The following is a 25,629-nucleotide window of genomic DNA, read 5'->3' on the forward strand; positions in this document are numbered from 1 at the left end:
TCGGTTTCTTTGTCACATCTGTTACAGCCAAATGTGATGTTTTATTGACTCCAGATATGTAAACAACAGTCAAAGGCATAATACAGTCAGTAACAAAATTATTAAAAGAACAGAATCGTGTCTGTGAAAAAATAAATACACTCAAGCAATAAAAAGAAAACCAAAAGTTTCTCTCATTGGTAATTCACATTGCTTTCATTCAGCTGTATTTACATAGAGTGCTTATGAAGCTTGTAATCTGGGCGTAAAATAAACAACCATACATACACACACACACATACATACATGTGCGCGCGCGCACACACACACACACACACACATATACACACACACACACGCACAGACATGCGTGCACATACAAATATTCTCCATCTCCCACAAGGGCACACACATTTGCACACACACACACACTCTCTCCCACGTGGACGTGTGCGCGCACACACACACACACACACACACACACACACATATCAGTATTTACAATACGTACAGGTTTGCCTGCACCCTACTCCATTTTCGACATCTCAAATTTTGTTGCCATGGTCTCCTAGAGAAAAAGAAAGACAGAAAATGAAGATGGAGGACGAGTATATCCCTATGCCCATTGAGACCAATGAAGACGGAGGACGAGTATATCCCTGTGCCCATTGGGACCAATGAACATTAAAATCCCCCACTAGAGATCCCATGAGGTTCAAAGCTGCCACTAAACGCCTTAACCTAACTTACATCACAGCATCTATAAGCATCATATACATCCAGCGCAGGCAACCTTATATAAATATTATGTAAATATTTAGATAGGACCGTCTGTGATTTACCACCACCACCACCACAACAACAACAACAACAACAACAGCCAACACCACGGCCGTGGCAACGGCGAGAGAGCAGCAGTGGTAGTTGGCTAATCCTGGCCGGCTGTATGGAGGAGCTGGGGCTCGACTAGCCATAAGGAGAGAGAGTGAGACCATGCGGGAGACAGAGTGCAGAGTGGGGGATCTGGGAGATGTGAGATCATCGTGGCCAAACAAAAGCCCCCCCTCCTCCTTCTCTCCCCCAAAACCCCACAAACCCACCCCCACCCCCCTCCTCCACCGCCGCCTCCTTCTCTCCCCCAGAACCCCACAAACCCACCCCCACCCCCCTCCTCCTCTTCAACCTCTGCGCGCCTATTGTTCACAACGGGAGCAAAACAAGGCAGGGAGCGGGGAGGGGAGGAGGGGAAGGGAGGGGTTGAGGGGAGAGGGAGGAGGGGAGCAGGAGGGAGAGGGGGAGAAGAGAGAGGAGAAGGGAGGGAGGGAGGGGGAGAGGGGTTGGCGAGAGACGGAGGATAAACAGTGTGACGTGACTGGCTGGCTTTGAGCGCTCGCTTGGACTACTTTCAGACTGTGACCACGGCTGCCACCTGGTGGCCGCAGCTGGTACAGCACGAGGGGGGGGGAAGTGGGATTGGAATGTCTTACCTCATCGGAATCCAGCAAGGGGGGCAAAGCCCTGCAACAAAGAGAGAGACATCTTTAGACTGAAGAATGTAATAAGTAATTACATTTAATAGTAATTACGCAAAATGTCCAACTACAGCATACTCTCATTACAGTGTTTATCTAGAGCGGGCATTCTTGCGTATTTTTTTGGCTTGAGTGGTGATGCCAAAGTGACTACTTTCAATGTTAGAAAGGCATTCATTTAACATTTCATCTATCCAACTAAAGTGCAATATATGCAATATTTCTCTCTGGGTCTAGAGTGCATTCAAGGTACAAGGCCACTGAACTGAGATGGTCAATGATGAAAATGAGTTGGTGCTAAATCAAATGAGAATAGTCTTATTAAAGGTTACTTTCCCAATCTTAGGAATTTTGGCATTCAACTGCACACCTTCCCAATCATAAAGCAATGGATCACTCCACACAGAATAAGACAAAGGCTTCACACTCACACACACACACACACACACACACACACACACACACACACACACTCACACTGCAGTGGACTGTGTTGTGTTAAACTGCTTTGGTCCAATGCACGTAATTACAGCCTGTTGATGGCCACTGGCCGAGCGCTTGGGCATTAAGCATAGAGTGACACTGCAGTGCAGATGACTCTGTTTGCTCGCTTCACCTCTCCGTTCATCGCCTGCGTCTCGTCTCAAAGACTTCTCATTTGCTCCAGTGCAACATCAGCTAATATCAATTGATATCAATTGCCCGGGGGAATTTCATTCCCACAATCATCTATCAAACGTCTATCACTTTATATAATTTATCAACATAATCAATCGGATGTTTCCTGAAGACGGTGCGGATCTTAAACAGGCGGTAGAGTAAATGGCGTCCTTCATTAGCTTATCACGGAGAGATGGAGACGCTGGGCTCTTGCGGAGGAGACGGAGAGCAGTCGGGGGGGAACTTGAACAGTTGAGTTGCGTTGACTTGAGTAGGCACAACGAAGGCGGAGCCTATGGCTGGAGTTGAGTAGGCAAAGCAGGCCCTGCTGCCACCAGCTTTCCACTATACTCAGGCCTATGGTCTCTCTCTCTCTGACTTTATCTCAGGTAGGGCCTATGGTGTCTCTCCCTCTCTCTGACTATCTCAGGTAGGGCCTATAGTGTCTCGCTCTCTGACTCTATCTCAGGTAGGGCCTATGGTGTCGTTCTCTGACTCTAGCTCAGGTAGGGCCTATGGTGTGTTCCCAGGTAGGGCTCTCCTCTCCCTGGACTCCATTCTCAGGTAGCCATGGTACCCATCTGTCGCTGGACTGCGTCGTGAGGCAGGGCCTCTTCCTGCTGGTCGGGTTGTTAACGGTAACGGTACTCACACGTCAGCAATGGATGATGGGATGTTCTCCTCCACCCACTTCAGGTCCTCGTCCTGCACACAGCATCAGAGACAGAGCTGAGCACAACAGCAGCAGCACAACAACAGCAAGGAGAGAGGAGGGAGAGAGAGAGAGAGAGAGAGAGAGAGAGAGAGAGAGAGAGAGAGAGAGAGAGAGAGAGAGAGAGAGAGAGAGAGAGAAAGGGAAGGAGAGAGAGAGAGAGAGAGAGAGAGAGAGAGAAAGAGAGAGGGAGAGAGAGAGAGGGAGAGTTGGATAATATTTGTTTTTTCCTAAAACAGATATTGTATCTGTTGTATTGTCATATGTCTACTTTGGCAACACTTCATGTCTGAGAGAGAGAGAGAGAGAGAGAGAGAGAGAGATTGAGAGAGAGAAAAGGAGGGAGAGAGAGAAAGAGAGAGAGAGGGAGGGATTGAGGGAGAATAGGAAAGGGAGGGCAAGAGAGGACGACTATGAAGGATGTGAGGCAGATGCAGATGACAGAAGACGAATGCAACGCCATCATTTCACTTCTCCTCACTTCAAAGTGATGCCAAATCCGATATCAATGAAGCCCACAAGACAAAACAACTCAAATAGTCAAATCCAATCAGACCATCAACTGGGACACATCACAGCGCAGACGTGAGGTAAGCAGGAGGAACACAGGTGCAGTGTTTGAAATCTTCACTATTTCACTGTGATGTATATCTATACAGGTGCATATTTCAAACACAGCTACGGACAGAGATGCTGGATGCCAAACAGAACAGGTGGGCAGCTGGACAAACCCATCGTCACGAATCGCCCTGGTAACCAAACTAATTCTGATTGGTTGCATTGCTGACCGGCAGCCGATTGGGTACTGGTACAGGCAGGTTACTGAGCCCGGTCTTCAGTGAGGCTTCGCCAAATATTTGAAGAACATCATTACTGTTTGTGCTGGGTGTGTATGGTAGTGGCATGCTATGTGTGTGAATCACGTCTGTGAAAAATCAATTAGTGGCGAAGACACCTAAATAATACGTCTTAAAGATACACAATATTTACGACACAAACATAAAAAAACAAACAAATCAATGCCACACCGCCATTGTATCTTTTTTTTCTCTCTGGCAGGCGTACTGGGAGCAGACTAAATGAAATTATTATGGGATGTCTCCGGTGCCGAGTCCAAACGTGATTTATTGCTCATCTCCTCCCACACTGATTATGCCCATCTGGTCGCTAGTGGGCAGGGGAAGCTTGGGGCCGCCGGCGCAGCACTGAGCGCGTGCGAGATTGGTGAGGGAGGCGGTCTGAGCGTGCCCAGATCAGGTGTCAGAGACACGGCAGATGCTGCCTCACGACGAATGACTGACAACCGATTAAGCTGCTCTTCGACTGGTAGTGATCTACTCATTCATAATTTAGCTGTTCTTGGGATGACATTGTTCGTTATATTAAGATAACAATGGGGAAAATGAAAGCCGAAACTATAACTAAAAGCAAACAAAACAAATCATAGTGGTGAGTGTCACAACGTGGATACAGGCCAGCCCACCCGGTCTTAAGATGGCCGTCCACAGCTAGCTTGTGCTGATACTACAATGAATATTGACTGACTCTCTGGGAAAAATACTAAAACACTGAGACTGAGAGAGGGATAGAGAGAGGGAGAGAGAGAGAGAGAGGAAGAGAGGGATAGAGGCTGCTTAAGATGGAAAGGGAGAATAGTCAAGCAACACAAGAGAACTGACAAAAAGTATGTAGTATGCACTACTGTTTTACAAGAGAGCACTGGGAACAAGTATGCAGTATGCACTACTGTTTTACAAGAGAGCACTGGGAACAAGTATGTAGTATGCACTACTGTTTTACAAGAGAGCTCTGGGAGCAAGTATGCAGTATGCACTACTGTTTTACAAGAGAGCACTGGGAACAAGTATGTAGTATGCACTAACTGGGAACAAGTATGTAGTACGCACTACTGTTTTACAAACAAGCTTGCTTTGATAGAGCCATGCTTTGATAGAGCCATGCTTTGATAGAGCCATGCTTTGATAGAGCCATGTCATAAAGCTCATCTGGACAGAATTGAATGGAACAGTAAGAGAGCGAGATGGACAGTGTGGGAAACTTGGCTCACTGAATGGGAGACAGAAAAATTGGGCGATGAGAGAGAGAGAGAGAGAGAGAGAGAGAGAGAGAGAATGAGAGAGAGAAGGAAAGACAGAGAGAGAGAGAGAATGAGAGAGAGAGAGGGAAAGACAGAGAGAGAGAAAAAGAGAAACACTTACCACTTTATTGGGCTTGGCAGTTCCATTTGTCTCTGCTTTCATTCCTCTCATTTTTACCCCCTCTGTAGAGCAGAAAGAGAGAGAGAGAGAGAGAGAGAGAGTTGGAGAAAAGAGGGAGAGAAAGAGAGAAAGAGAGTCAGAGAAAAGAGAGGGCGAGAGAGAAAAAAGGCATAATTTTGGGATGAGGTGATTCATTCCTTTCTCTGACTGGCTCATTCACTCTCTCTCTCTCTCTCTCTCTCTCTCTCTTTTTTTCTCCTCCCCCACTCTCTCTCCTCTGTATCTCCTTCATTCAGTCTCTCCTCTTTCAGAAACACAGTACCATGCAGAAATCACCCTTTCAATGCAGTCAGAAAACTCTCCGCTTCCTTAACTCATATGTTAAACAGTCACCCCTTTCTCTCAGAGGGCGTCCAGGGGTCGCCAAGAGGTCAAAGGTGACACAGGCCACAGCAAAAGACCCTGTTTCCCTCCGATAGAATGGGATATTAACATCAGAGGATGAAGTCATTTTGCTCTTTAGAAAATAGGGACTTGTTTTACACAGTGCCTATATGTCCTTTAAGTCCTTTCTCACGACATGCCATCTGAATTGAAGAGCACCAAAAACACTGAGCTCTTTAAGACGAGGAGGCAATTATAGAGAGAGGATGTGTGAAATATCTGGCCCTGAAACACTTCAAATCATTTCAGAGATTCAGAATCACTGACCCACTTCCACAGAGAGCTATTGTTAGATTGGACTTTTTTCTACCTAGTCTCTCTCTCTCTTTCTCTTTGAGTGTGTGTGTGTGTGTGTGTGTGTGTGTGTGTATCCAAAAGTGTGCTGAATGTGTTGGCATGTCCCCTGCAAGCAGTGTGTATTTGTGCATTCAAAAGTATTTCTTTGTGTGCTTGTGTGTGTGCGTTTGTGTGTGTTAGACTGTTAGTGTGCTTGAGTGTGCCAAATAACGTGTATGTCAGTATGTGTGAGTATGTCAGTGTATGTTATGTGTGCGCGGGTGTGTTTGCGTGTGTGTTTGCGTGTGTGCTAAATGACGCGTATGTCAGTATGTGTGAGTATGTCAGTATGTAAGTGTGTGTGTGTGTGTGTGTGTGTGTGTGTGCATCCAAAAGTGAAAGTGTCGGCATGTCCCCTGCAAACAGTGTGTATTAGTGCATTCAAAAGTATTTCTTTGTGTGCTTGTGTGTGTGTGTGTGTGTGTATGTGTGTGTGTGTGTGTGTGTGCACTCACCAAAGGCTTCGTTGACCAGCTGCTCCTTCTCTTCCTCGTCACTCTCCTCGTCCACCAAAGGGCTGAACGCGTACCTGAACCCAACAGAAAGCAGGCGCGTATGTTAGCATTAGCAAAGGGCTGAACGCGTACCTGAACCCAACAGAAAGCAGGCGCGCGCGTTAGCATTAGCACACAACACTGACCTGCCTCCTGCTTTAGCATCTGTGACTCTTAGCGTCTCAGACTGGACATAGCCACACAGAAGAGAACACAGTATTGCAGAACAACAAATACTCACTACAGAATAGTACTGGCATGTAATATGATATACAAGAGCTCAGTATGACAAAGGAGACTCAATTCTGACTAAAAGAAACACCCCATAAGATCAAGCTTACATGTTGACTTCTAATGTTGTCTTGAAATGGGATTTTGATTCTATGTGGTGTTTCTATTTCCAAGCATCATGCAATCAGGAGAATGAAGCGCATTCTCTCTCATAGTCACACACCGCGAGGCTGAAGCCAGGGCCTTGAGAGTTCTAATTCCACGCAATTACACATCGCCTACACAAACATCCACTGTTGCCAAGGAGACATCAATGACACGTTTGATTGGCTCGTAGGACCCTGCAGGCACTGATGTCAGTCTGACAGTGTATATCTTCACACATTCTGGGCCCTTCCAGTCCATTTGCGTCAGAAGAGAACCGCTAACGATCTTCTTGTCACTTTCAAAGTGCATCAGGTTAATGCTGCATATAGAGGCTGAGATAACCGCACTGAGAATATAGACTTTAGAACACTGAGACCAGCAGGGGGGGAGAGGAGAAGAGATTGCAAGGAGAGAGGAGAGGAGAGGAGAGAGTCCAGTGCAGAAGTGAAAATTGTTGGCGTGCGCGAACACAAACACACACACACCCGTTGGCAAAAGAGGAAGACTCCCCACTGTGGTAACACAGAGTCCTAAAAACCTGCTAAATGCCCAGCGTCCCCAGTTAGCAGCCTATTAGCGGCGTCTGAGGCGTTCCGTTAGCTGCGACTGAGGTGTTCCGTTAGCCGTGTCTGAGGCGTTCCGTTAGCCGTGTCTGAGGCGTTCCGTTAGCCGTGTCTGAGGCGTTCCGTTAGCCGTGTCTGAGGCGTTCCGTTAGTCTGAGGCGTTCCGTTCGCCGTGTCTGAGGCGTTCCGTTAGCCGCGTCTGAGGCGTTCCGTTAGCCGCGTCTGAGGCGTTCCGTTAGCCGCGTCTGAGGCGTTCCGTTAGCCGCGTCTGAGGCGTTCCATTAGCCGTTAGCCGCGTCTGAGGCGTTCCGTGAGCCGCGTCTGAGACGTTCCGTTAGCCGCGTCTGAGGCGTTCCATTAGCCGTTAGCCGCGTCTGAGGCGCTTCAGGTGACGACTGAAGTACTGCCAGCTGGTCACGTGACTTGAGAGCTCAGAACGCTCTTCTACCTCTCGCCTATTAGGTGGTGTTCACCCTTTTCGTCTACAAATGGGCGTTTCAGAACACTTCTGCTCTGTACGCATCCTTTAAGCGTCCCTAAGGGCGTGTGAAAGAGAATGTGTGGACTTGACCACGATGAGCGCACGCACATGCAGCACAAGGATGTGCACTTGTAAGGATGTGAGAAACACAGGCCCTGCCTCCAGTCATGTGGCTACTGGCGCACTTGTTCACTTCCTTTCGTATGCACCGAGTGAGTGAGTGAGTGAGTGAGTGAGCACACAGCTCTGCATCCTTCAGAGTGTCCTTGTCTCGTCTCGGCTGCAGACAGCGAGCGAGCGACCCCGGTCATCGCGGCGCGGTGTCGTTACGCAACACGCCAGGGACGTCCAGACGAGCCGACTGTCAAGACGGACGACGAGACGACAGCACCGGGACCGGTTCACCCCGTGACCCCGTGACCCCCGTGACCTCTCACCTCTGGTTGTTGGCGGACGGCCTCCACAGGAACATGATGACCAGCAGGATGGTGGAGAAGAGGAAACGCCAGAAGGCATCGTCTATCCACAGCTCCCGCCAGTCCTGGGGGGGAGGACAGAAGAGTAAAAGAGAGAGGGAGGAAAGAAGAGTAAGAGAGAGGGAGGACAGAAGAGTAAAAAGAGAGAGAGGGAGGACAGAAGAGTAAAAGAGAGAGGGAGGTAGAAGTAGAAAAGAGGGAGCAGTGGGGGAGAACAGATGATAGGAGAGAGGGAGAAGCAGATGAAATGGGACAGGAGCAGAGTAATGGCCAGAGGTCATATCAATCACACTACAACATCCACAGCATCCTCCATAACGTCCTCCACAGCATCCTCCATAAACACCTGAGGGATTCTTACCGACTGGCATTTGGAGAACTTGAAGGTGTTGGTCGTCCATACGATAAAGATCACGGAGGCTGAGGGGCAGGAAAAGAAACTAGTCATACACAGAACAGTGGACAACATGTTCTGGTCAAGGTCAAAGACAAGGTCGTAAGCATCAGTGTAACTCTATGGCCAGTGGCTACTGTACTCATGTCCAGCAATTCTTTTGTTCTGAGATCAGCAGTTGGACTTCTGTCTATCACCACAGCACAGGGAGCGACTGCTTTAATTAAACTTGGGAAATTAATCTCACACGAAAACACAAGAAAGAGAGGAGCAAACATTAGCAGTTGTAATGTCAGCGCTTACATTTGGTTAAAATTGGACCAGTCTTCTAAAAGCATTTGTAAAACTCCTCAGTTTAAAACACTTCAGTTACGTGTCTGGTGTAACCTGTCTGTAGCACCAATCATAGTCCTGAAGACATTTAACGTGGAGGGGCAACCCAATCCAGTGAATCACTAGGGCTAGGAGAGCCTCTTTAGCTGACAGTGCTGAAATGCATGCTGGGTAAGAGAGAGTGAGGTGTGGAGGTGCACAGCGTACCGATGACGGCGAAGATGAGGGTGTTGGTGAAGTGCTGGTACAGAGAGAGCTTCACCTTGTTCCTCCGCAGGCGCAGCAGCTTCATGGTCTGGGCCAGGCTGATGAAGATGTGGCTGACTGTCAAGGAATCTAGAACGTTCTCTCACATGGTGACACATTCACATTCTCTTTCTGACTGTCAGGGAATCTAGAACGTTCTCTCAAGGGTGACACATTTACATTCTCTTTCTGACTGTCAAGGAATCTAGAACGTTCTCTCACAGGTGACACATTCACATTCTCTTTCTGACTGTCAAGGAATCTAGAACGTTCTCTCACAGGTGACACATTTACATTCTCCTTCTGACTCTCAGGGAATCTAGAGCGTTCTCTCACACCTCACACATTTACATTCTTTTTCTGCCTGACAAGGAAGTTTGCATTCTGTCTCTACCACCTAATCTAGAACCAGAGCCCTAAAGCAGGGGTGTCCAAACTACGGCCCGCGGGCCAACTGCGGCCCGCGACGCACTTTAGTACGGCCCGCGGAGCATGTATTAGTTTATTATAGATATGGCCCGCCACACTTCATTGGCTGTTCGCTATTTCTTTCCAGCAACGACGTTGTGGTTAACATTACTGCAAACTCCTTTACACTCTTCTTAGAGAACGTTTACAATGTAAATGTCAAAACAGCATGTTACATAGAGATGATACTCTTTGAAATCTCTATTACAGCACATCTAATTTGCGTTGTTACATACTCATAAGTCATAACGTTACTCATAACGTTGGCTAATTGGGAACGCGTTTTAGCGCGCACGAAAGGGAGAGAGCGCGCCAGCTGGCTTGTCATTGTTGATAACTGTTATCTCCTTCTTATAAGAAACGTTTAAAAGAAAAACGTGAAGACAACAGTAGTTTCACTACTGAGCAACGGTGATTAGGCACAGCAGCCACTGAGTGGAGCCGGCAAGAGTCTTAAAGTGGCAGTGCACCATTTATAAATGAATTAAACAGCCTCATATTAACTGTATTTCTTAAAGAATTTATTTTCTACAACAAAATAACGTTGTCATTATTATCATTGAACTAGTTATATACGTTATGTATACTGCATTGTGTACATGTCCAATGGGGGGGGGGGGGGGGGGGGGTTATGGCCCACCGGTCAATTTCCAAGACCCAATGTGGCCCTTGAGCCAAAAAGTTTGGACACCCCTGCCCTAAAGAGATCTATCTATATGGCTCTGTCTAGAACATTTCTGTCTCTCTGCATCTGTTAGATCAACACATTTGTATTTCCTCTTTGACTCAATATACAGTATAAATAGACTAGATCTTTCTCTATTAAAGAATGTAAACCTGTCAAAGGTTTAGATTTCCCCTCTGGATAATCTTCCGCACATTAGAGCACTATTTCTCACTCTTGACATGTTGACAACTATAACTAAACTATAACTAAAACACTCCACACCAGTTGATTCCCACAGGCCTTGCTCGATCACGTCAGTCTGTAAAGCCAATTAGTGAGAAATAACAATACTAATAACGCTGTGTGTGTGTGAGCGCTTCCTGCCTCTTCCTGCACTACAGCACTCCTACGCCACATCCCAGCGGAGACACGCATCTATCTGATTTATTGGAGTCCTAATAGAGGCTGCACCCTATCTGTGTGTGCTGATCACACATGCAGCCCACTTTCACTCTACAGTGTCCCTGAAAAGCCAGCCGAGTGTGTGTGTGTGTGTGTGTGTGTGTGTGTGTGTGTGTGTGTGACACCCACTGACACCTCAAGGCAATGCAACAGAGCACTGAGAGGGAGCGAGGGAGAGACAGAGATAAAAAGAGAGAAGGAACAAACACACAGGTGGCTAATGAAGGATGGAGAAAAAGAGCGAGAGGGGGAGTGAGAGAGAGAGAGAGAGAGAGAGAGAGAGAGAGAGGATATGAATAACTTGGGAAATAAAACAGATTAGCATATACTGACCATGAAAGGAAAAGAAATACAGTATGAAGAACACATGACAAACAATACACGAACACACACAGAAACAGAGAGAGAGAGCGAGAGAGAGCAAGAGAGAAAGAGAAAGATAATGAAAACGGAAGTAAGGAGAGTGAATAATGGGATGACAGACAGGCATACACATATACAGAGAGATAGAGAGAGAGGGAGAGAGAAAGAGAGGGAGAGAAAGAGAGAGAGGACAGAGGTGTATTAGAGGGAGGAAAGAGGGGAAAGAGAGGGGCATAACGGTGCAATGCAGGATATCCACCAGCAGAGGGCAGAGTCAAGGACAGCCAAGGGGATGGCAGCTAGCAACACCACATCATCTTCAGCCTGACAGATAGACAGAGAGAGAGGAGGGGAGAGAGAGAGAGAAAGAGAGAAAAAGAGAGAGAGAGAAGGAAAGAGGGACCAGAGAGCATTGAGGAAGAGGAATAGGAGGTAAGAAAAAAGAAAGGGAAATGCACACACACTATGCACACACACACACACACGCACGCAAACACACACACACACACACAATCACAGCCTGTTGTTGAGCCGTCTACAAATCCTAACAAAACACCAGCCACACACCCACACACACACACACACCAAAGCCCAAAAACAAAGCCATTCGGCCACAAGCCCCAGGGAGGTAGACATCCGTGAACAAAGTGATGAGTATTGGTCTCCACCAACCCAGAGCAGCGGAGAGGAGGAAGAGGAGGAGGAGGAGGAGGAGGAGGAGGAGGAGGAAGAGGCAGGAGCAGGTAATAGAGGATGTGGATCCACACACACAGACCCAGATGTCCTTAAATGTGTGTGCTTTCCACGTCTATCCAATCTACACTCAATTGACCTTGATAAATGACCTTGGGGTTTTGAAGAGGGACAGTACAATAACAATAACAATGGCCGTCATCACAGTTACGAATATCAGTGCTGTTTCCCCACTAGCTGTTCCCATGTAATCAGTGCAGCCTTGAGCCCTGGGTGTGGCGCTGCCCCCTGGGGGTGACCCCTGGTAAAAGGATATCCACCACACTATGCAGGAGTCAGTGACGGCCAGCACTATGTCACACAGGAGACGGCTGGACTCGCCCTGCTCCTATGAGAGAAACAGGGTCACCGCGGTCACAAAAGGTCAAAGGTCAGGGCAGCATGGCAGATTTCAAACACACACACACACACACACGCACGCACGCACGCACGCACGCACACAAATGCACACAACACACATCACTCACAACAAACAGACAGTTTTATCAGGTTTTTTATATGGACATGGTGGAATGGATTCCCTAAGGTTAGCTGAATTGGGATGCTTTTTGTACTGCAGATGAGCTTATTTGGCAAAGGTCAAGTTGACCTTGATGGTACAAATCAAGTGATGCCTTCCTGTGAATGTCAGTGTGCTGATACACTTCCTGGTTAACTGGCCAGCTCTTTGTACACAGCATTTATATGCTGTCAGGGTCAGGACAGAGAATGGGACTATGGGAAGTGTGTGTGAGTGGGTCAGTGGGTGAGTGTGTGGTGTGTGAGTGAGTAGTTGTAAGTGAGTGAGTGTGTGAGTGAGTGAGTGAGTGTGTGAGTGAGTAAGTGAATGGAATAACTGGTGATCAGCATGCCAAAATAAGCTGTTGTCTGTAGGTGCTATTCACTATATACTAACTATATGAGTGACTGCCATGCTTATTATGCTGTTGAACGTAAGTGCTATGTACTACACGTTAACTAAATGAATGAGTGCCGTGTTCATTTGTAATGGACCCTGCTGATTCTAGAGCTGTTTGCAGATGCGGTCTTGATTAGGGAAGAATTCAGAGTGAGTTCACTTCATATGAAATGGGTGTGTGGACACAAGAGACAGCCACACACCAGACAAGGCTCTAGAATAGAACGCTTGGCCAGGTGCGTTCTAGAAGCTTCCAGAGGCTTGAGGGGAGAGGATGAGTGTGGTGTGTCTGGGGCGGCTGAGTCAGAGGGCTCAAATCGGCTTCATCTGCTTAGAGGAGAGGGCAGGGCAAGATGGCCGCCGCCGGGCAGGAGGCTCACGGGAGGACGACTTACCGAGTTGACCCGCAGCACTCCCTCCACCACGGAGAAGATGAGGTAGAGCATCCCCACCCCAACCACCCGGTGCAGCAGCGCACCCAGCCGAGGCCTGGGGAGAGAGAGAAGTGGAGAGAGAAGTGGAGAGGAAGATGGAGGAATAGAGGGAGGGAGGGAGAGAGATAGGAAGGGAGGGAGGGAGAGAGAGGGAGAGAGGGGGAGCAGAGAGGAAGAGAGAGATAGGGAGGGAGGGAGGGAGGGAGAGGGAGGGAGGGAGAGAGTGAGAGTAGGAAGAGAGAGAGAGATGGAGGGAGAGAGTGAGAGTAGGAAGAAAGGATAAAGAATAGGACAGAGGAAGAGAGAGAGAGAAGTGGAGAGTAAGATAGAGAGAAATGGGGAGAGATGTGGAGGGAGGGAAGGAGAGAGAAGGAGACAGAGCAAGAAGAGAAGGAAGAAAGGATAGAAAAGAGGACAGAAAAGAAGAGAGAAGTTTAACACTCATGCATTACATCATCGTCTAACATTCTCACACACTTATCCAAAGAGTCATTCAAGTCTCTAAACACACTGAAACACTCAAACCTCCATCAAAGCTGTACACCATCACATTAGAGAGGGAAGAGAAAGTGTGTGTGTGTGTGTGTGTGTGTGTGTGTGTGTACGTGTGTGTGTGTGTGTGTGTGTGTGTGTACTGTTACATTAGAGGAAGAGAAGAGAAAGTGTCCATGTGCTTCTTTCACACCCTCCGCCTCAAACCAAACCACATGTCTAACTGCAATGTAGGCAATGTGTGTGTGTGTGTGTGTGTTTGTTTGAGAGAGAAAGAGGAAGCAAGATAGTGTGTGTGTGTGTGTGTGTGTGTGTGTGTGTGTGTGTGTGTGTGTGTGTGTGTGTGTGTGTGTGTGTGTGTGTGTGTGTGTGTGTCTGACAGAGAGTGTGAGTGTGTGTCTGGCAGAGAGTGTGAATGTGTTTGTTGTGTGTTTGTGAGAGAGACACAGAGGGAGTGAAATTGTGTGTGTCAATGTCAATGTCAATGTCAAATTTATTTGTATAGCACGATTTACAGACGGCTGAGCCGCACCAAAGTGCTTCACAGTAAAGTGCAAATATGCAGAGAGTAAGTAAAAAGAGACACACATTTAGTTAAAAAGATAAAATTAAACAAATAAAAACAAAAGGAGAGATATCAAAAGGTGACCATGGGACACTGTAAACAGGTGCTTAAAAGAAGGGGACCCTAATTAAAAGCAAGTGCAAAGAGATGGGTTTTTAACAGGGATTTAAAACTGTGCACAGACTGGGCCGCACGGATGTGGAGGGGGAGGCAGTTCCAACCGCAAAGGCTCTATCCCCCTTTGTCTTTAACCTGGTCCTGGGCACTTCCAGTAGCAGCTGGTCAGCTGACCGTAGTGCTCTGGAGGGGATGTGGTGATGGAGGAGATCAGACAAGTAAGTGGGGGCCAGTAGGAGTTTGAAGTCTATGCGGTAGCGGATGGGTAGCCAGTGGAGTGATGCAAGGACCGGGGTGATATGTTCTCGCTTTTTTGTACAGGTGAGTAGTCGAGCAGCTGAGTTCTGCACTAACTGTAGGCGGCGGAGTTGAGATTGGTCAATGCCGGTGTAAAGAGCATTGCAGTAGTCCAGTTGTGAAGTGATGAATGCATGGATAACTCTCTCCAGAGCACTGCGGGGCAGGTAGGCTTTGGTCTTGGCTAGGGTTCGTAGGTGGAAAAAGCTTTTCCTAACCACTGCACTGACCTGCTGCTCGAACTTGAAGGCACTGTCAAAGATCACCCCCAGATTTCTGATTTCTGTGTGTGTGTGTGTGCGTGTGTGTGTTGTAGACTCACTTGACAATGCCATAGCCCAGACTGGCGATGATGACGAGGACCCTAGCCAACGTTCTCTTCACAGCAGAAAGCACCTCCGCAAACAGCACAGCTCCCTGCACTGTACACACACACACACACACACACACACACACAAATTAGTACACAGCAAACTCTCATTCTCTCACTTACAGATTGATACTGTATTCATATGATTGCAAAGTGCACAGACACACGCGCGTGCGCACACACACACTCCATCCTTCACTATGTACGCTAATCACACAAGATATGACCAGCCAACCTCAGTGGCACTGTCCACATGCAACACATTAGGTATAGCATGGCCTTACTGATATGGAGTAGGGACCGTCATAAAGTGGCACTGTCCACATGCAACACGTTAGGTGTAGCATGGCCTTACTGATGCGGAGCAGGGACTGTCATAAAGTGCTTGTCCCTGACATATGTTAGTCCCTGTGACACTCTGACACTGCTGTGGATGTGATGGATGAGGGTGTCAGAGCGCCAACAGGGCCATACTTCATGATGATAAAGAGTCTGGTCACTAGTGTGTGTGTGTGTGTGTGTGTGCACGCGCACGTGTGTGTGTGTGTGTGTGTGTGTATGTGTGTGTGTGTGTGTGTGTGTGTGTGTGTGTGTGATAAAAGAGTCTGGTCACGAGAGAGAGAGAGAGAGAGAGAGAGAGAGAGAGAGAGAGAGAGAGAGAGATTATTATTTGATGTAATTACTGCTTTGGCAACATTGTAACACTTAAAGTCATGCCAATAAAGCTCTATGAATTGAATTGAGAGAGAGAGAGTGAGAGTGTGTGTGTGTGTGTGTGTGTGTGCGATGATAAAAAGTCTGGTCACAAGAGAGTAGACCACATGATGGACAGACATTAGCCTCCTTTTGGACATCTGTGATTCCAAACAAAAACTCTGTGTTGTCAGCGTAGGCTAAACTGACCACTGCTGAGGCAAACTACATGGCAGTAAACTTCACAAAATGATTGAATTTTTAAAAAATACAGCAACACATATTTTTTAACCTGTAAAATCAATAAAAACATGTCAAAAAAAGTTGCAGCAATAAGAGTCATGAACTCAGAGACTTGGAGAATGTCCTTTAACAATGTCACACATTCGCCATAAAACTCAAGGCTAATGGAATACTGTTTGCAAACGTTCGTAAACGTTCACCTATGTTTGCGAATTTGAATGAGCCTCAGTTTGGTTCTAAGTGTCATCATGATCACAGTGCATGAGCGGCTGCTGTTGTGTTGTGTGTGGCGTTGTCACGGTCACATGCAGTGGAAGGAGGTACAATGGCACTCTGACACACACACACACAGTAGGTCACCGCCACCACAGAGAGGCTTAGAATGACTCAGCACCATAAGACCAGGCTTACGGTGTACCCGTGCTGTGGTTCTCATAGCCTCTCTTTCAATGTGGAACACACACACACACACAATGTGGAACACACACACACAATGTGGAACACACACACAAACGCGCACGCGCACGCGCACACCACACACACACACACACACACACACACACACACACACACACACACACACACACACACACACACACACACACACACACACACACACACACACACACACACACACACACACACACACACACACACACACACACACACACACACACACACACACACACACACACACACACAGAGGGGTGTGGAGAGCTCACCTGACAGGCCGTCGTAGCGGATGCTCTGGAACTCGGCGTAGAAGACAGCCTTCTCCAGCATGCCCAGGAAGATGACCCCTCCGATCCAGAACTGGATGCGCAGCAGGTCCCTCCAGTAGCAGGCCGACAGCCCCAGCCACAGCACCCCCAGCACCACGTAGATAATGCACATCACCATATAGAACTGCACACATTAAGGTCATCACTGCACATCACCATATAGAACTGCACACAGGACACACATTATGGTCATCAGTCATCACTGCACATCACCATATAGAACTGCACACAGAACACACATTATGGTCATCAGTCATCACTGCACATCACCATATAGATAATGCACACAGGACATACATGATGGGCATCACTGCACATCACCATATAGAACTGCACACAGGACATACATTAAGGTCATTACTGCACACAGGACATACATTAAGGTCATCACTGCACACAGGACATACATTAAGGTCATCACTGCACACAGGACACACATTAAGGTCATCACTGCACACAGGACACACATTAAGGTCATTACTGCACACAGGACATACATTAAGGTCATCACTGCACACAGGACACACATTATGGTCATCACTGCACACAGGACATACATTAAGGTCATCACTGCACACAGGACATACATTAAGGTCATCACTGCACACAGGACATACATTAAGGTCATCACTGCACATCACCATATAGAACTGCACACAGGACAGACATTATGGGCATCAGTCATCACTGCCCATCACCATATAGATAATGCACACAGGACACACATTAAGGTCATCACTGCCCACAGGACACACATTAAGGTCATCACTGCACATCACCATATAGATAATGCACACAGGACAGACATTAAGGTCATCACTGCACATCACCATATACAGTGCCCTCCAAAAGTATTGGAACACATGCTTAAAGTTAAATATAAAATCATCTTTTGGAAATGTATCTTAATGCCTTAAATGAAACAATGAGGAACTATTCAACCTTTAAGGACATTAATTTTCTTTGTGAATGAATAATGTATTGTAAATAAATAAATGTTTTCCTTAAAATACAGGGGGTCATAAGTATTGGAACGCCCATGTTAAATTCTCAGATTATTTTTATTTTTATTTCATGGATCCAGGACACTATGCACCCTGATAAAGTCCCCTTGGCCTTTGGAATTCAAATAACCCCATGTCAACACTATACCCTTAACATACTACAGAACCACACACAGGACACACATTAAGGTCATCACTGCACATCCCCATATAGAACTTTATTATAACATCTTTATTATATAGATGTTATTTAGTTACTAAGGTCATCACCATATAGAACTGCACAATAGAACAGACGTTATTTAGTTACTAAGGTGATCACTGCCCAGCACCACGTAGATGATGCACATAGAATAGAGCAGACGTTATTTAGTTACTAAGTTCATAACTACCCAGTACCATATAGAACTGCATATGATCTTGCATGCATTCATCTGAGCAAAATATACTATTAGATATCACTTGAACAATGTGCTCGTTTAAAGGATGCCATCTTGCCTGTGGAATCACACTGTTATTTAGAGCCTAAACTTATTTCAATTTTAGAAAATAAAATAAAATAAATAAATCCCCTACTGTAGGCTATATCACATGTTGCATCTGAAACAACAGAGCCGTGCTGTCTGGCTGCACATCACATCAGATGAGCTGAGGTCCATGTTCTGGCATGCCCTGTCTACACACCCCTCAGACACACACACACACACACACACATACACCATGCAGGACATGCTTAAGTGCAGACACACACCATGCAGGACATGCTAAGGAGCAGACACACACACCATGCAGGACATGCTAAGGAGCAGACACACACACACACACACACACACACACACACACACACGACACGACAGTGCTGTAGCCAGGCTGCACTGAGCAGGGACAGGAGTGGAAGTGTAGCGTTTAGGGAGCACTACGCTTCCACCATCATCAGCAGACACCAGATGTGTGAACACTGAGGGCAGCGCGCGCACACACACACACACACACACACACACACACAGCCCACAAGATACGACATGCCAAAGAATCTTAGAGGAACACACACACACACACACACACACACACACACGTTAGAAGAGTAACAGAGAAAGAGGCAGACTTACAATCATCAGAGGCCACTCTGTGGCCGAGATATACTCATGGGGTCCACGCATGCTGATCTCAACTGCAGGAGAAGGAGAGGGCGGCGACCAGACAGAGATTATTTAGCGCCGCAGGGCCATCAAGAGCTGCTGTCAGTGAGCACAGCTTATAATCACAGTCTGATTAGGAATGAAGGCATCAAGCCCACCACCCCCTCTTATTCAAGCACAGCTATTATTGCTGCAGACTCTTCAACGCTGAGAAGGCTCTTATAATCAAACACTTGTCAAATGTGCCATCATCACCATTATATTAGACATGGCAATGTCCTGGGCTGCTTGGCCATATTGATAGTGTGTGTGTGTGTGTGTGTGTGTGTGTGTGTGAGAGAGAGAGAGAGAAAGAGAGAGAGTGAGTGAGAGACTGAGTGTGTGAGTGTGAGTGTGACCGACAGTGAGTGTGTGTGTGTGTGTGTGTCTGAGAGTGAGTGTATGTGTGTGACTGAGAGGGAGTGCGTGCGTGAGTGTGTGTGTGTGTGTGTGTGTGTGTGTGTGTGTGTGTGTGTGTGTGTGTGTGTGTGTGTGTGAGTGTGTGTGTGTGTGTGTATATGAGTGACTGAGTGAGTGTGTGTGTGTGTATGTATACGAGTGACCGAGTGTGTGTGTGTGTGTGTGTGTGTGTGTGTATATGAGTGACTGAGTGAGTGACTGAGTGTGTGTGTGTGTGTGTATGTATATGACAGACCGAGTGTGTGTGTATGTGTGTGAGTGAGTGTGTGTGTGTGTGTGTGTGTGTGTGTGTATGTATATGAGAGACCGAGTGTGTGTGTATGTGTGTGAGTGACTGAGTGAGTGTGTGTGTGTGTGTGTGTATGTATATGAGAGACCGAGTGTGTGTGTATGTGTGTGAGTGACTGAGTGAGTGTGTGTGTATGTATATGAGAGACCGAGTGTGTGTGTATGTGTGTGAGTGACTGAGTGAGTGTGTGTGTGTGTGTGTGTGCTCTCACAGTCAGCGCTCCACTTGGCGTCTCCAGTGTTCTCGCTGATGGCCAGGATGAACATGTAGGGGGCGTCCTCCCAGGTGCGCGCCACCGCGTAGTGGGGCTGACCACACAACACAGGTACACACATTACACAGGTGTACACATTACACAGGTACACACACCACAGGTACACACATTACACAGGTACACACACCACAGGTACACACATTACACAGGTACACACATTACACAGGTGTACACATCACACAGGTGAGAGAGACAGAGAGAGAGAGAGAGAGAGAGTGTGTGTGTGTGTGTGTGTGTGAGAGAGCGAGAGTGAGTGTGTATGTGTGTGTGAGAGAGAAAGAGAGAGAGAGGTGAAGTAAAAGACAGAAAAAAAGAGATGAGGGGGTGGAGGAGAGAAAGTGTGTGTGAGAGATGCAGACCTTGTTGAGGTCTGCTGATGTGTGCCTCTCAGGAGGTGCAGCCTTCTCTGCTGGTGGTGCAGCCTTCTCTGCTGGTGGTGCAGCCTTCTCTGCTGGTGGTGCAGCCTTCTCCGCTGGTGCAGCCTTCTCAGGTGGTTTAGGTACCTTTACTGCATCCTTGTTTGCTGCGTCTGGTTCAGCCTTTGCCGCCGTCTTCTGCGTGCTCTTCGCAGGCTGTAGATGATACCGCTCACATCAAACCTCTGGACCAGAGTGTGACTCACACCGCTTCTGTGTTCACCATCAAACTCACTCATAATACACAGAACAGTGGTTCTCAAACTGTGGTACAGGTAACACTGGTGGTATGTGGACTTTTTTTTTTTATAAAGACCAAATAATAACTTTAAATTATCTGACAATGTATATAATAAAAAAACATCTTAACCATGTGATCACTGAAGTTAAATTGAAAGTTTTTGTCTTTCTTGAACAAAATAAAAAGGTGCAAAGTAGTATGTACAATGTAAAATATAGTTTAATTGGCCTATGCTACTGTTTTACTGTTTACTATTGTAATGTCGGCCATAATGGTGGTACTTGGAGAGCCGATTATGTTCTGCGATGGTCTTCACTGAGAAAAGTTTGAGAACCACTGACAGAGAACATCCATTCAATTGCAGGACAAAAAAAAAACAATGTGGGTCCAACATATAGCTTGTTTCTTACGCCTGTTCATATGATGTTGTAAAGCATTACTGTAACGTCACACCACAAAGCTACACCATGAAGATGTCCCAAATCACTGTGAACAGATAGATATCTCACAATGCAAAACTTTGTCTGTGATCCAAGAAGAACTCAATCCTACTCTGCAGTCTGCACCCTGTATTTCTTCTCACCAATACCCAGACCAACCAGCAGGGGTCACTGTTGCCCAGACAGCAGCATTAACCTCACAGGCTTCCCACCTGCTACCATTGTTATATTTTGCTTATGGGATTTCAAAATCAAGCCAACGACAATACTCAGACTTAAACGTTGGTTGCCACCCAGTCAAAACTATGTAATGTAAACTATATGTAAACTATTGGCCATTGGCTAGACACCTTATGAGAGAGAAACAAACCACTTGGGTCAATATGAGTTGCTAACATTCACTGAATTTGATCTGTAGTCGGAAGTCCTGAGTTGTTAAAAAGCCAATCACATTTTTATACATATATACAAAAAAAACCGTAAAACTCAAAAGCAGCTTTCTAGACACAAGCCTCGCATGAGAAACCAGCCCCTGGATTAAAAACATTCCCTCTAGTGCAGACATCACAGGCCACAGGCCCATTCCTCCCACCTCTGCTTTGTCTGTGTCTCTCCTGCGTCTTCCCCCACTGGGATCTGTACCCTGTAAAGAAATAAAGAGAGAAAAAAAACATGACATTTACGAGCACATCAACCTCGTGCTCTAAAAATGACCTTTGCACATAACAATGTTGGCTCGTTTAAGGTTCTACATGAAAGCAAGCGAACACTGCACTATCATGTCTCTCTGTAAAAAAAAGACAGTTTGAGACGAGAAAGCAAATGGCCCCCACCCATGAAGTGTTCTGATAACCACAAACAGCAGGATCATTCCATCCTGAATTTCCCCTGGGGATCAATAAAGTATATCTATTTACCCGAATGAACACTGCCTCCATTTAAGACATATTGTGGTTATATTGGGGAAAACGATTGACTTTTCTGTAATGAGATGGCGTGTGGTCTTGCATTCATGTGGTCTTACCGTTGGCACCAAATCTTGTAGCCTTGTTGGACTATCAAAATTCTCCACCGCAAACTAGAGGACACAGAAGTAACATGCATGTCAGTACCGTTAAATAGAAGAACATTACAAATGGTGCAGAACAACAAGTTACTTTCCCTAAAAATAACTGACAATGTATTTTATGTTACATTACAATACGTATGAGTAAAACATATCCATATACGAATCATATACATCTCTAGAAACACACAGACAAACACAAATATACGTTGCTAAGATGTGTGCATAGGCACTCACACACAACCCTAAGCACTCACACACAAACATAGGCACTCACACACAAACACAGGCACTCACACACAACCCTAGGCACTCACACACAAACATCAACACTCACACACATACTGTAGGCACTCACACACACACATACTGTAGGCACTCACACACCAACACAGGCACTCACACACAAACACAGGCACTCACACACAACCCTAGGCACTCACACACAACCCCAAGCACTCACACACACATACAGGCACTCACACACCCACGTACCGCCATGGCGTTGGAGTGTGATGCGCACGGGACGTTCTTGTATTGATGCTTGATGAATGAACCTGTACCCCCACCCGGCTCCACGTGATTAGACCTGTAGTATGTCAAGAGCTTCAGGGAGGAAAACAGCACGGGTCAGCCATACTAACCAATCAATTACCCACCTCACCTGCTCATTGGAGTAATCTCTTACACTTTTATGCACTATTCTTTTTATGGTTTTACTATTGTTAGTCTATTGCCATCTTTCAACAATCTTTTAAAATCTTTTTTTTTTATATTTTTTTTATCTTCGAACTATTTCACACCTGGATTTATGGTTAATTTGAATGACCATTATGTACTGAGTTGACCGAGTGACAGCATATCTGTGTATATCTGTGTGAAGCACTTTGAATTGCACTTATGTACTGTATGAAATGTGCTATATAAACAAACCGCCTTGCCTTGTGTTTGTGCCTTGTACCAGTTTGAATAATAATAATAAAAATGATACTAGTTTAATCATTTCATCTTATTGCAAATGTACTTGGGCATACCGCATTTCACACAAGACTTCAACGTCTGTTGAAACATCAGCATATTTGCATGTATCTATCTCCACAATAACATTAGTCATTGCTCAGTAGAGGAATGTTTAACCCCAAGCCTAAGAGTAGAGACGGCCAACTAGGATCTCATCATATTGGTGCTAATATGTCATTCGGGTTCGTTCATGTGAGGCTGATGAGTCACTTACATCGCTAGTGAAGATCTCATCGTAACAGCGTGAGCTGCGCAGCACCCAGGACACAGAGAGAGAGATGTTGGCATCTGGACAGCGAGAGGTCCCTGGAGATACAAACACCAAACAGATCATTAAAAAAAAAAGCGGTTTCCATTTATGGGTAGGAAAATAGTTCACAGGAAAGAAAGTGGTTGAAAGTGTGATTGACAGCTTACTGGCTGTTGACGCTATGAAACGTGTCTCTCAATTATTTTATTGTTATTATTATTGCTGCTGCTGTTGTTAATGTTACTGCATGCACTTTCTCCTGTTTATCCGATGTACATGTAACAGAAGGTTCATCACTGCATTGTGTAGTAGATATTGGATAACATGATGCTACCAATAGTCACCAGTCTAAACCCTTCCACATGACCACATATGGCTTTCACAGTCTGTTAACAAACTATGGTTTGCCTTTCCTATTGAGTGTGATTTGGAAGACATCCATGATCATCAAAACCATATACACAGGAGGAGTCAATGACTACATTTCATCTGTTTGTTTGTTGACTTTGAGTGTCAGGAGCCAGCCATTCTTGTACTTGGGTGAGTATTACTGTCTGTAAAAGAAAGTGGGCCTTCAGAGATAACTCTCCTCTCAGTTTGAAACTCCATACCCAGGTTTCACAAACACCCTACTCAAACAGTGGAGTAACTTAAGTATCACTAACAAGGTGAACTTTACAACAAAGGCCTCTGGCTTGTGGTGTAATGACAACCACTTTCCGCAAAAAAAAAAAACATCTTAGTGATTACTTACATTTCAGTTCAATGATAGTGTTGTTGAACATCGTCTTCGAGAAAAGGAAATAGTTTTCCTTCTTAGTCGAAATCATGTCCTGCAAAGAAGACATTGTCATTGTCATTTAACGTGCCTGTTGGTACTGTGTGGATCCTAAAAACAGGCATTCTACACCTGCCACCAAAGGAAAGCTTTGCTCTGTGCCAGAGCCAGTCTCAGTTCTTCCACTGCAACCTAATCACTCTCACTCACCCACTATCCACAGCACTTGCCGTTGCAGTGGATGTCAGATCATCAGGTTAGTAATCTGTGTGTTTCACTGAGGGTGCATTAGTGCAAAGGTACCTTGGCCACTATTAATACAATAGATATTTAGTCAGCTTGCCCAAGAAGCAATTCTAGAGTAGCCTACGCAGAACATGTTGGGAAACATATTTGTCACTGGTACTACTGACCAATAAAGTGGAGTGTTAGATTTGACAATGGAATGAACTGATAAATCTGCAGCTGTATTCAACAGGAAGAGGTGAACACCAGGGAAAGAGTAAAGCAGCTAAACCTGCCTGCGCCTGGCATGCGCCAAGTTGAACTGGAACAGCGGGATAATGATGTCGAGTTAGAACTTAATGTTAACGAAGGCTGAACTTTTAAGTTCAAAAGCAATTGCTTGGTGGCAGAGATACTCAGTCTCTGTCCGTTTTAGTGTCAACTATCCACTACCCTAACTTATACGTTGGTAGTGTAGCCTTACGATGTTGATAGCTTTTCAACTGCGACAGCTATCTCGTCAAGATAGCACCGCTAACGTTAGCTAACCCTTTATTTTTAGCAATACAGGACATCATAACATTAAAAAACAGAGTTCAACAAGGCCTATATCTTCATGACACACCGAGCTGAATGAAAGTTGATAATAACGCCCCAATATGCATTATCACAGTGGACAGCAATCGGTCATCACACATCCTTATTCACAGGAATGCAGATAGCTTGCATGCAATGTTACGCCTAATTACAGAACGGTACCCCATGTAACCAGACGCGCATGCGAACTTACACTGTCCACCTTCAGGATCCATTTCCCCGGCTCTGACACTGCGTTTAATGGCTGAATTAGCGATATCTCTAAAATAAAGACATACAATAATATTCTTAAGGAGCCGGACGTTAATGACGTGGTCGGAAAAGTCGCCATTTCCATTTACAAGGCAATCGACGTGACAACTCTACGAGCAATCTCTTCCGCGGTTCTCCATAATGAATGACGTCATGTCAGTGGGTGGCGACACACATGCGTCTTGTAGCCTAGGCCACGGCCTCTCGTCTGAGTGCCTGTGTTAGCTCAATTTTGCAGTCTTAATCAAATGTTCAAATATCCGAGTTTGTATGTTTACAGTTTTAGTAACCTCTATAGGTCTATGAGCAGCCGTATGAGCATTTGTAT

At 46.0% G+C, this 25,629-nt stretch overlaps 1 protein-coding gene across 1 annotated transcript; it reads right to left on the reverse strand.

Annotated features, from left to right (window-relative positions):
• zgc:162698 (Transmembrane protein 87A-like) lies at positions 1–25,458 on the reverse strand. Its single transcript, XM_062551746.1, has 21 exons — positions 25,243–25,458; positions 24,204–24,282; positions 23,414–23,505; positions 22,675–22,785; positions 22,138–22,191; positions 21,706–21,756; positions 20,376–20,588; positions 19,954–20,050; positions 18,965–19,026; positions 16,792–16,975; positions 15,086–15,185; positions 13,254–13,347; positions 12,217–12,288; positions 9,209–9,317; positions 8,636–8,694; positions 8,236–8,339; positions 6,338–6,411; positions 5,103–5,164; positions 2,824–2,876; positions 1,467–1,497; positions 1–547 (listed from the first exon to the last, which is right to left on the reverse strand). Exons 1-21 carry the CDS (start codon positions 25,384–25,386, stop codon positions 506–508), a joined length of 1,887 nt encoding a protein of 628 aa, XP_062407730.1. The 5' UTR covers positions 25,387–25,458; the 3' UTR covers positions 1–505.
• Between the last annotated feature and the right edge of the window lie 171 nt (positions 25,459–25,629).

The sequence above is a fragment of the Sardina pilchardus genome, chromosome 13, assembly GCF_963854185.1.
Source record: "Sardina pilchardus chromosome 13, fSarPil1.1, whole genome shotgun sequence".
NCBI lineage: Eukaryota > Metazoa > Chordata > Actinopteri > Clupeiformes > Clupeidae > Sardina > Sardina pilchardus.